Source organism: Sceloporus occidentalis, unplaced genomic scaffold (genome assembly GCF_023333645.1).
Source record: "Sceloporus occidentalis isolate IW3139 unplaced genomic scaffold, rSceOcc1.0.p SCAF_1, whole genome shotgun sequence".
Lineage (NCBI taxonomy): Eukaryota > Metazoa > Chordata > Lepidosauria > Squamata > Phrynosomatidae > Sceloporus > Sceloporus occidentalis.
The window spans coordinates 254,530,888-254,543,534 of NW_028316981.1; the positions used below are offsets into that span (position 1 = coordinate 254,530,888).

Below are 12,647 nucleotides of genomic sequence, written 5' to 3' on the forward strand. Positions count from 1 at the left end.
AATATCATCCTTCCACTTCATGGTTAAGGCATAGGTTTTTTCCCACCTGCTTTTATACATTACCCTACTTCTTTTCTAGTCTGCTGGATTTTATGCACCATCTATACATTATCATAAATTTGGTAGGAAGTGGGTGAAATGACACACAGTTATTTTAAATAAAAGAAAGCTGTGGCCAGTCTGTAATTTGACTGTGTGTTGATTTCATTATATTGGGTGTGGGTGGGTATGGGTGTCACTCATTTATTGCCCATCACTTCTAGTCTATTTCAGTATTCTAATGATGTTGCATATGAAGAAATGAGCTGTAGTACACAAAAGCTAATGTTAAAACATATTATTTAGTTGCAAGAGTGCCAATTTTCTTTCCTCCCCTCTCTTTTTCTAAATAAAGTGTAATTGTTTTTAATTCATTGCAAAGTCTCCCTAACTGGGTGGTCAAAGATCACTGCTTGAAAGGTTTTGATCCCTTCTCTCTTTCTGGGAGAGAAGAACCAGCCTTGGAAAAGTGCTCCAGGCCTAGAACGTTTGCCCCAAAACACACTCTGGGGTAACAAAGCAGCTTTCTTACGGTTGCAACTCATGAGAGCAATTTATTATCTGGGTCAAAGTAGGTCCAATCTTCATTACAGGGAATGGTTGGGGAAATTAGTGGAAATTGTGGAAATGGGAAAAAATAACCAATTTAAATAAAGGGACGTCAGAAGAGTTTCTTAGAAACCTGGGGACCCCTTATAGACTTTCTGAAGAAGCACCAAATAGAGATATCAACCTATGGATCTGAGATATAGAGGATTAAGCAAATATTTTACAATTCAGTTCAAATAAAGTAATGTTGAATAATGAAGATATTGAAAAATATTATTAGTGTTTATTAAGCTTAATAATGGTGTTAATAAAGTTTAATAATGATGTCCTTGCATACTTATGCATAAGGATAGTCAACTTATTCAGTTTATACTATAAAAAAGAAAAAGAAAATAGAAAGTTGGTTTATATTTCATACCAACAATATTAAGGGTACTTAGGAGAAACACATATAGATTCTGAGAGAAGAGGGAAATTTTCATGTTTTTATGTAGCTGTATTTTTATTTTTTATTTTTGGTTAATTTTTCTAACTGTGTTTAAGATTCTTCGTTTTTCATTTTTTCGTTTTTTTTAAAAGGGCAATGGGGGATGGATCTTAGGAAGTAGAATAAATTTTTGTTTATAAGAATATGGAGATGTTATATGTGAGTATGTAACTTTGTTGTATGTTGTATGTTTTCTTTGTGTATTACAAATTTTAATAACAAGTATTTTAATTAAAACAGAGTAATAAATAAAGAACTGAATCATATATGAAGAGGAGTGGTGTCTAGACTACAATGGAGAACCTTCGCCCTGAAGCCAAATCTGACCCGCATGGGATCCCCCAGATTACCAAATCCCATTTCCCATAATATCCTCTGGACAGTTTTCCCAGCTTTTACACATGGTTTCCCCTCCCATTGCCCCCATTCTGAATGGCTGAACAAGCAAGAGCTTTAAGATAAAGTATGCTGGTATTTTTCCGGCAAGCATTCTCTGAAGATGCCAGCCATAGATGCTGGCGAAACATCAGGAAGAAACTCTTCTAGAACATGGCCACATAGCCCAAAAAACCCCACAAAAAACTATGCAGGTATTGTTGGACTGCAAGACCGACCCAGCAGCCATAGCTAATATAGATAATGTTGAGAAAATGTTGGTAGGGCAGCATCAGGTGGGGTCCATAATTCTCACCTTTGGGCAAGGCAAAAAGATAATGTATGAACACAGGGTAGCCTATCTGCTTTCTTGTAATCCTGCCCTCTTTCCTTCATATCATGCATGCAGGAAAACCGCATCACCAATGTTAAGTTCCATTGCCTTCAATTCTATTATATGTATAACCACATCTCTAGATCTGTTTCAAAAAACACAAAATCTTAGACAGCTAAAGCACTCTATCTGTATCAGTTTAGTGGAGATGCACTTTTGCTTGCTCTACAAAGAAATGAGGTGGAAAGGCCTTCTCCCTTCTTCCTAACAACATGCTAAATCAGCTTTAAAGCATCAGTATCCTAAATACTCAAAAGAGACCAGATCCTGTTTTGGAAACTGATCTTGGATGGGAGACCATCAGTGAATACCAAGTTCTGTAACCTCCACATTGCGGCTTTAGACAGATCGGGGCCACAGGAACCACATGCCATGGCCCTGTTCTGCCCTTTCCATAGCACAAAAAGGAGCCACAAAAATGACTCCTTTTGCACCATGGAAAGGGCACTATAGCAGCCAGTGCCATGGCTTTTCAGTTCTCCTTTTGGCATGTGTCATCTGGACACAGCACCAAAGGAGTTCCGTGATGCCACCTGCCTGGCAGTCAGGCACAGTGTTGGGGCATGCTTTGTGCAGATACCACACCCCCACTCTGCCCTGCGGCCAGTGTTTAGTGCTGGTCTGTCAAGGCCCTTTGACTTTTGCAGATTTGATTATTTGCAGTTTTGATTAATATGTTCTGTCTAGGAATCTCTAGGTCCTCCAGCGCAACTCTGCTAGAAGTTGACCATAGAGTTGTGTTGGAAAACCTAGAAGTTCCTAGAGAAAACACTTCTTTAGCCATGTGTAGGTCCTCCAGCATGATTATATGATCAACCTCTGGCAGATGTTGACCATAGAGTTGCATTGGAGGACCTGGGGACTCCTGGAGAGGTGTCTTCCTAGGTAAAAAGAATAGTGTTTTTTATTATTTGCTGTTTTCTCACACTGAAAGAGAGCTTTCACCCCTGATCCCAGCAAATGTGGAGGGACCACGGTATTTCAGTGGAAGGAACTGACAGAATTATCTCTGGTGCTATTTCTTGCCTAATAAATCTTTATGAAATTCATGGTGTTAAGTCAACAGGTGACTTGAAGGCATGCACACAGACACACACACACACACACGTCCTGTAAGTGAGGGACATTGATAAGGCAGAACACTCTAGAAGCGCTCATGTAGCTTGGAACACTTTCTCCAAATTTTCCAATTTGGAAAAGTTATTATTTTGAACTACAACAGTCCAAAAATAGTAATTTTTTCTACACTTGATCTTAGACAAAAGGCCGAGAAGTGAAAATTACTACAAAATAGTAATTTTTTCAAGTTTGGCACCAGAGTCACTAATGATTCTCTGAAGACTGATGTTGAACTTAAACAAATCTGGATAAGGTGTAAGGTATTTCTGACTTGGGTTCAAGTGGAGGGAAATATGGTGGGGGCGTAGTTATAAACTATTTTTTGAGAATTACATTATACATTTAATTATTCATAAATTAAGTATAACTTCTCCCACCACCTTATTTTTCTTCATCTCAGTCCAAGACAAGAATGGCTTGCACCATATCCAGAAAACTTTTAAATTATAGCCAGCACACAAATGCTTGTAAGTGTATGTATATACATACATGGGAACAAACACATAGCATAAAATTTAAAAGTAAAATAATTTCATAACATGTATGTGCACGTCCTTATAACACTGGTATCCTGTTTCATCAATTTAAAATTTCCTAAGTGGATTAAAACTAGGAACACACTGTATAAAATAAAACCCAGTCCCAAATGCATGTATGTGCTGCTGCTAATGTCTATCATAAATTCAACAGACGTATTCACCTCATTGCCCCTCTCAGTTGTGGTGACATAATCAAACTCACAGACCACAAAAGCAGTGAGATATGTGGACATTTTTGGTGTTGTTCCAAATGTTGTGACCGTCCAATTAATTGGTGTAGTTTCATTTACCAATGCACTCAGTGTGCTCTCATTCACATCCTTATATTCAGACACATCTATAAAAAGAATTACATGAGGTATTAATATCAAACTTGTTTCTTCTGTATAGATGACAAGCTTAGCTAGAGGCATTTAACACAAGTTTTCCCATTTCAACTGTCTAAAGGATTCTCAACATCTATCTTTTTCCTAAAGAGACACACAAATCAAACTACATTGCATAGTGACTTAATGTTAAAGGAAGAATTATTTAAATGCATTTGCCTATTTGCTGAAATGGCTTTCCGTTTACCTCTCTCGTGGCATCTCCCTGCAGAGGGAGACAGTGGTAACAGCATGCCTTTAGCCAAATGGATTTTTTTCAATGGACAAAAGGCACACGTTTATGACTGTCTCCCTCAGGAATAGAACGGAAGTGCTTTGATGGCACACAGAGGAGTAAACAAAAAGCTGCTTATTACCTAAATTGCAAGAGGTTCCAAGAAGGCACCCACAAATTGTATTTCAATAGGGAAACTGATTTAGCTTGAAAGGAAGTGGCAAGAGAGTTATAGTAATGGAAAGCTGGGATCTTAAGCCTTTGTATACCAGTTCTGAACCCAGAGAACTCCAGAAGCAGGTTCCAAATTAATTTAGTTTGTTTATTAAATGGGAAATCAACAAGCATGCTAAGCACTTACAAGAACTAAGATATATAAAAAGGTGATATTGGATAGATGCAATGGGCCATTGTCAGTTCCAGAAGCCAGGCTCCAATCTGAGGGAAAGCTGAGAACTGGATGTGACCCAGTATGCTTGCTGTGTGACACAGACAGCAGTACTGAGTGAGTCTTGATTCTGACAAGAATTTCTACCTGATTGCAACTGGACCAAATTGCAATCAGTTGCATGTCTTTTCAGCAAGAAATTGATCTTGGGGCAGTGTTTCAGGTGTTAAATGGCTTTTCCAAGACTTAAATTACATTCCCAGGGAAGAAGAATGGAATAAGATATGCAAGAACGACTGGGCAATAGGCATGAATATCCTCAAACAAAAAGAGTTTCATTCCCAGAAGGAAATCCCCTTTGTCTGTGGTATGCAAGCAATTTCCAGGTCCAGCTCTCACCATCACAATCCTTAGTGAAGGAATTATGCTGATTTCAAGCCTGAGTGATCTCATCTTGTCTAAGTGCCTTTGGCTTCTCCCATGCTGAGCCATCTTTATTCCCTAATATATTATGACTGAGTTCCTGCACTGGAAAACCCCCTTTTAGCTACCTTTTTTGGTATAAATTTGATATCAAGAATTGAAGGAGGGTGACTGATGGCTGGATCCTGGGGTAACACGCCTCTCTATCATTGCATCTCAACTCACTTTTTTAAGGTAATAAGGCTCTACGATGTCAAAAGTTACATTTTGTTTCTTCAAATAACATTGCTATATTAATTATTTGGGTGAACATTTGGATCACTTTATTTAATTAAAACCTTGCTGGATAATTCACATAGTTCAATTGACACCCAGACACTGAAACTAATTCCTTTCTATACAAACATATATTTGAATGTCAGAGCCAAAAAGACTTAAAAATCACTTGTTCCTTCAGTACCATCTAGACACACTATTCCGAGTGTTAAGTTCTCTGGATACTAAGAACAACTTCAGAAAAACAGTCAGCTCTTTGTATCTGGGGGGGGGGGGGGGGGGGTTCCAGAACCTCTGCGGAGGACAAAAATGTGGGACCTCAAGTCCCGTTCTTCCCAATGGAAGATTAGTATGGACCTGTGCACACACCGCTATTAGGGAGAACAGGGTAGAGCTATTCTTTGATACTCCAATCTGCATATGGCAAGTCCACAATTGGGGAGGGCCAACTGTACCAAATGATGCTCAAGATCCCATTGAAGAATCTTCATGCGTATAGATTCCAGTTCCCACTTCAGGATATTGTGAGAATAACCAAAATAAATGTTTGTCTATAAATTTCCATACGCAACAGTAGGAGTCATTAAATCTGAGGCAGCTCTTCTTGGCTGTTTAAACTGAGAGGCTGTCAATGGAAGAGGCTACATAGTTTTCCACACTGACTCAGCCTGGCTAGCAGACAGCAGGTTTGTACTAACAGTTATAGAAAAGTTCACCAAACACACACACAGATGAGTTAGGAAAATACGAAGATGAAATGATTGCCTCTCCTCAATGAATGGAAGAATAGGAATGTGAAAACATGTTACATTTTATCGATGTCTGCCTTGGATCCCATTTTCGGAGAAAGGCGGGATAGAAATCCAATAAATAAATAAATGTAATTTTTGGGTATGTGAAATATATAAATATTTGCAAATAAATAAAGAATGACTATGTAGATAAACCACTCATCAAGGCAAACACAGGAAAACAATGGCAACAATAACAACAACACAAATATCAGTATTAAACAAAATCTTTCACATTTCTAGGTGCCAGCTTCAAATTTTAGGAACCCAGGTGATCACGCACCTGGGATTTTTCTCATCCTGGCTGTAGCAACTATAATAACCACAACACTGATAAAAAAATTACTGTTACTGCTATTGATAGGACCATCCTGCTGTTACTATGATCTCCATCTCTTGACTTACCGATAGCTGGCATGTTGGAAAGTGCGGTATAATTTGGATGATGAACAATGCTTATATTAAAGGTAGCTTTCATAGCAGGCTCATCAAAGCATGGATAAACCTTCCTTGCATCTAATGGTTGTAGTTGTGATGCAATCAGTAATCTAAATTAATAAAATGAATTAGGTTAAATTGAATAATCTTGGTCCAACCTTACATGTGGAAACAGGCTTCTACATTCATACCCCAAAGTGCATGTATGCATACATGTATCCCCCAGACTGCTTCACATGCAGTTCCCCTGCATGATCTAGTAAGTCAATCTGCATGTGTATATTTTCTTATTATTTTATTTATTTATCTCACCTTTTCCCCCAACTCTGTAAAATAAGGTACAAAGACACCAGTCAGTTCTGATACCAACCTCTGCCAGGGAAAGAGTACAATGGATGTCATACAGCTTTGGACAAACCCTGACATTATCTTACCTGTCTGTTTTAGGGAGACAGTATCAAGAATAAACAACTTCTGTGTTCTTTTGAGCACTAACTATGGAGGATGTACACTCATGTTAATTTCAGTGTAGCAAAATGGCATTTGCATGATTTGATTTAGATCAGCATGAATGACTAATGGCATTGCGTATACCACAGAATCATAGAGTTGGAAGAGACCCTAAGGACCATCCAGTCTAACCCCTGCCATCAGCTGCTTCTTCCTCATTTGAATTGCCAGTCCCTCCCCATGGTAAGCAGCTTTAGCCCTTCTCAGGGCTTGATAGATGATGGGGAAAGGGTAGGAAAAAGAACTGCATGGGTGAGTGTTTTGCTTTGCTTGTTTGTTGTAGATTCTCAGCCCTAGTTAGAACAGCTAAGGGTAAGGAATTCTGGGAAGTGCAACACAAACAAAATCTGGAAGGCTACAAATAGCTTTCCCTTAATTTAAATGGATGAACTAAGGTACAAAATCCACATGGCTGGAAACATTAAAAGAAACACAGTAAAACCAGTATCTCTACAGGGCTGGTCACTGCAGTTCAAATTTCAATTCCTACAATTAACACCTACTAATTTCAACAACACTTATTTCCACAAGGATGTGTATTTGAATCACCAGCTGCAAGGTTTGGTGATCTGGAGAGGGGGTAGTTTGATTTCTCACACATACACCATTGACATTGAACCCCCGCCAGAAGGAGCAGAGTGGGGCACTGCCAAATGTCCTTTTATCTTGATCAGCTCTCATTGAACTAAATGTATTGTAAAACGGGAGCCCTGGTGGCGCAGTGGTTAAATGTCTGGACTGCAGCCACTCACTCACAACCAGTCCACCAAATGCATCTGAGGGAATAGACTGAAGTCTACAAAAGCTCATGCTGCCAATTTCTTTCATTCAGTTACTCTCAAAGGTGCTACAAGATATCTCTGCATAAGGTTGCGAGTTCAGTACTAGCCAAGGGCTCAGGCTCGACTCAGGCTTGCATCCTTCTGAGGTTGCTAAAATGAATACCCAGCTTGTTGGGGGCAATTAGCTTAACAGTTGTAAACCGCTTAAAGACTGCTTAGGTGGTATGGAGCGGTATATAAATGAAGCTACTATTGCTATTGCTGCTATGTTACGAATGCCTACTGTAGACTGTACTCTCACTGACTATTCAGATATTGCCTTCATGCCTGCCGTGTAAACAGTAGCCTCTGGAGTAAGCTTCTACTTACAGATGGGATGGGTGCCTGCCTGAGGTGGTGAAGCATGACACTCACGCTCAGTTTCTTCTCTGCTGCCATTAGCCACTTCTCCCACTGAGAAGTTAATATTAGTTGCCGGTTGGACTTGAATCAGGACGTGAGCCTAAGCAGATGGCCAAACGGGGACTCAGAGAAGATGTGCTGGTACCCAGCCTCTTTACTTCTTCCATCCAGCATGGTTACTGGCCATACTAGCAGGGGGATTCTCAGAATAAAATCTCCCACTGGGTTCCTTCTGTTGTGTTATGCCTCATGTTTTCTGCTGTGGTGGTTCAAGCAGCACTGACATTCTGTTTCCGTTTCTTTACAGACGCAATGTACTTCCCTGACATACGCTCCATGAGCATAAGCCCCTACCACACGGCATGCTGGGTGCGAGATTCTGAGAGCTGTCCTTCCAAGTGCTAAGTCCTCCAAGATCTGTTTCTGTAGAGGCCCCTGATGGAAGAACATGGGCTTCCCACAGCTGAGAAAAACACCACAAAGGCAAAGGGAAATGCCACTGAATTGTTGGGGCAGCCCCTCAACTGAAAAACTGCATTTACTCTGCCAGTGTTCCCTGTCTGTCAGTAGAATGAATTCCTTAAAGTTGGGGGGGGGGGGAGGAGAGAGAAACACACACACACACACACACACACACACACAAATGGGCACAATGCTGACAGGCTAAAAAAACCTCTCCTCTTCCCTGTCACTTTTCCAAAGCTGTCATTGTGCTGAGTTCCATGGTAAGAGAGGGGGAAGCAGCAGAAACAAAGAACACAAGGGCTAGAAGACATGAGGGAGTGGCATGGACATGTCCACTAAGCCTCCACTCCCACCCTCCACTATGAGCTTTGTAAGGCATATTTGGTTCCTTGGAGGGCTAGCCATGCAGGAACTCTCAATCCAAGCATCCCTGACAGATGGTCATCCAGCCTCTGCTTAAAGACCTCCAAGGAGGGAGAGTCCACTACACTCCGAGGAAGGAGTGTGTTCCACTGTTGAATAGCCCTTACTGTCCTCCTAATGTTGAGGTGGAATCTCCTTTCCTGGAGCTTGCATCCATTGTTCCGGGTCCTGTTCTCTGGAGCAGCAGAAAACAAGCTTGCTCCCTCTTCAATATGACATCCTTTCAAATATTTAAACAGGGCTATCATATCACCTCTTAACCTTCTCTTCTTCAGACTAAACATCCCCAGCTCCCTTAAGTCGTTCCTCATAGGGCAAGGTTTCCAGACCTTTCACCATTTTAGTTGCCCTCCTTTGGACACGCTCCAGTTTCTCAATGTCCTTTTTGAATTGTGGTGCCCAGAACTGGACACAATATTCCAGGTGGGGCCTGACCAAAGCAGAATAGAGTGGGACTATTACTTCCCTTGATCTAGACACTATACTTTTATTGATGCAGCCTAAAATCGCATTGGCTTTTTTAGCTGCTGCATCGCACTGTTGACTCATGTTCAACTTGTGATCACTTTCACATGTAGCCTCATTCAGCCAGGTGTCCCCCATCCTATATCTGTGCATTTCATTTCTCTGCCCTAAGTGGCCCGGCTTTCTAACCTATTCAGGTCATTTTGAATCTTGATCCTGTCCTCTGGGGTATTAGCTACTCCTCTTAGTTTGGTGTCATCTGCAAATGTGATAAGTATGTCCCCAATTCTGTCCTCCAAGTCATTGATAAAGATGTTGAATAGCCCTGGCCTTAGGACAGAGCCCTGTGGGACCCCACTGGTCACTTCTCTCCAGGATGAAAGGGAGCCATTGTTGGGCCCCCTTTGGATGCTGACCCTGGGCACTAATCTGGTGATGATGATGATGATGATGATGGTGAGGCGTGTGTGGGGGGGGGGTGTGTGTGTGGCTCACCTGTCCCGTCCCTGGTCCTTGTAGGCGTTGAGGAAGAGGCCGTGGAAGTGGGGCTGGCTCTGGAGCTGGCCCTGGAAGGCCAGGCGGAGGCGGTAGAGGGCCCCGGCGCTGAGGTTGCGGCGCAGCTGGAGCACCCAGTACTGGTGCCGGGGGGCCTGCCAGAGCTCCTGCAGGGGGACCGGCGGCGGCGGTGGCGGGGGCGGCAGGGGCTCCCCCTCTGCCCCTTCTCCCCGGAGGGGCCCCCAGAGGGAGGGCCGGCGGAGGCTGAGTCCGTCGCCGTGGAGGAGGAGGGTGTCGGTGGGGCTGTGGCAGCGGAGGGTGAGGGCCAGGGTGCCGGCGTGGGCGCGGGGCGGAGGGAGCCCGGGGCCCAGGGGCGGCCAGAGCAGCAGCGAGTAGTGCAGGGGCTCCAGGTGCGGAGGCAGCCGGGGCAGGTCCCAGGGGCCCGGGGGGCGAGCGGGGGGCCCCGGGGGGGTGGCGTTGCCTTCCCTCTGCCCCTGATGCAGCTCCTGGGCGCAGCGCCCCAAGAGGAGGCCCAGCACCAGAAGGGACAGCCCCAGCCCCGCCACCAGCAGCCCCAGAAACAGGGACGCCTTCGCCCCCAAGTAGCAGCCCCAGCGCCCCATCCTCCAGCCCCAGCTCGGCCCCCGCCCTGCCGCCCCCACCGGACCCTCAGCAGCCCAGCAAGGAAGAACCACCACCACCACCACCACGAGGAGGCCCGGCAGGAGCAGCCAAGGAAGGAGACCCGGCTGCCCCCGGCCTTTCTGCCCAGGGAGCCACCCAGCGAAAGGCACTCCGGGCTTCTGCTTGCAAGCCTTCCAAGCTCCACGGGCTTCTTCCTCAGGGAAGGAGTTACAAAGCGAGGAAGAGGAGGAGGAGGAGGAAGAAGGAGGAGGAGGAGGAGGAGGGGGCAACGCTTGGAGATGTCAGTCAGGTGCCTGCATGCTGTTTCAGCCCTTAGCAAAGATGGTCTGCTGGGGAGGATCTCTCTTAGGCAGGCAGGCAGGTGCCTTCTGACCCTGGCGCCATTGGAAGAGTTTCGAAGAAGTCCACCCAAATGAACCTCAGTTTGCATCTCAACCGGGACTCCTCTTTTGCCGCCCAGTCTGTCTCCATCCCAGGGCAGCCACAGGGCTTTCTATAGACGACAGGGAACAACGTCTGGGAGGCATCGTCCAACAAGGCCCTCCATTCTGAGCAGGGCTGAGAAGCAACATGGGTTTAGATGGAGATGGCCTCCCTTGGCCTGGGAGGAGGACCGAGCTGGCCAGCCTCTTCTAAAGCCTCCTTTTCCCTGCCAAGAAGTGTGGCCCTGGCCCAGCAGCAACAGTCAAGCCAAGAAGGCAGGCCTGCCCAACACTTGGCCCAAGGGCCACATGTGGCCCACCACCAGCACAGTTGGGGTGGAACATCTTCAAGGCTCCTCCGCCGCTCAGCCTTCTCCCAAGGCAAGGACTGGCCCCTTCCTTCCCCACTGGGCTTTCTCCCAAAGAGAAGGAAGGCTTTGCCACTGCTGGGCTTTACTCCAAGGAGAAGACTGGGCAGGGGATGAGGAATAAGGGCAAACGCTTGCCCTGCAAGGCTCCTCCACCACTCAGTTTTCTCCTGAGGAGAGGAGGAGGAGAACAAAATTACTATTATTGGCCTGTTACAGACTGCCAAAATAAAGCTGCTTCGGGTCTCTTTGGAGGTATGCTATTTAAATGATGCATGGGTCCTAAGAGTCCGGAGGTCGCGCCAAAGCCACACTCCATTCCTAATCACTGGAGTGCAGCTTTGGTGCAGCTTCCGGATTCTTAGGATGCATGCATCATTTAAACAGCATACCTCCAAAGAGACCCGAAGCAGCTTTATTTTGGCAGTCTGTAACAGGCCACTAATATTAACTAGTTAATGACCCAAAGAAGTTTGACTTATTTTAATGTCAGCCCCTCCCTAGCTACTCAAAGTTGTGCAGGTCTGCAATAAGAGAAGGAGAGCAGGGCCTCCCTGCCCTCAAGGGACCAAGAAGGACCAGGAGCCTCTTGCCCTCAAAAGGCCCTTGGCTGCCTGGTTGGGGAGGCTCCACGCAAGGGCTGTGGGGTAAGTTTGTTTTTTAAGTGCTTCAGGCCCCTGGCGACTGGGAAATAATCTTGACAGTTATACAGTATCTCTGAATGAAGAGAGGTCATAGAGCACCTTTGAGACTAACTAAAAAAAGAGGGTAGTAGCCTTAGCTTTCTTAGACTTAAGTCCACTTTCTCAGATGCCAGTATTTCTGAAGACAGGCTGAGGACTCGTGCCTTCGGTCTGGGCACAGTCTTGAAGGACTTGGTCCCACGCTCCACACGTTATTTGTATGTTGGATTGATAAGCTGCCTTTCCTCTCATTGGAGTTCCTGCATGGCAGTGGATTGGACTGGATGGCCCTGGGGTCTCTTCCAACTCTCTATAAATACATCAAGCTCTGTCACTCACAACCACAGGGCTGTGAAATCAGATCAAAAAAATGATTGGCTCAGGGTTACATAGTTTCACAGATGGATTGGGACTAGGTTCTGCGTCTCCAAAGTCCCACGCAAAATTGAGAACTTTGTTTTTAGACAACAATGTGTAAACTGTTGCATGTGCTGTTTTGCCTTCAAGTACTTTCCAACTTATGGCAACCCTAAGGAAAACCTGTCAGTGGGTTTCTTGGCATGTTTCTT

General features: G+C 44.5%; 1 protein-coding gene across 1 annotated transcript in view; it reads right to left on the reverse strand.

Annotated features, from left to right (window-relative positions):
- Positions 1-10,583, reverse strand: part of LVRN (laeverin) — a 45,031-nt gene extending 34,448 nt beyond the window's left edge. Inside the window, exons 1-3 of the mRNA XM_089491948.1 lie at positions 9,961-10,583; positions 6,386-6,528; positions 3,664-3,839 (exon numbers count right to left, since the gene is read on the reverse strand). Coding sequence (XP_089348074.1) covers positions 3,664-3,839; positions 6,386-6,528; positions 9,961-10,583 — 942 coding nt within the window. The remainder of the gene's footprint in view (positions 1-3,663; positions 3,840-6,385; positions 6,529-9,960) is intronic.
- Positions 10,584-12,647: the final 2,064 nt, after the last annotated feature.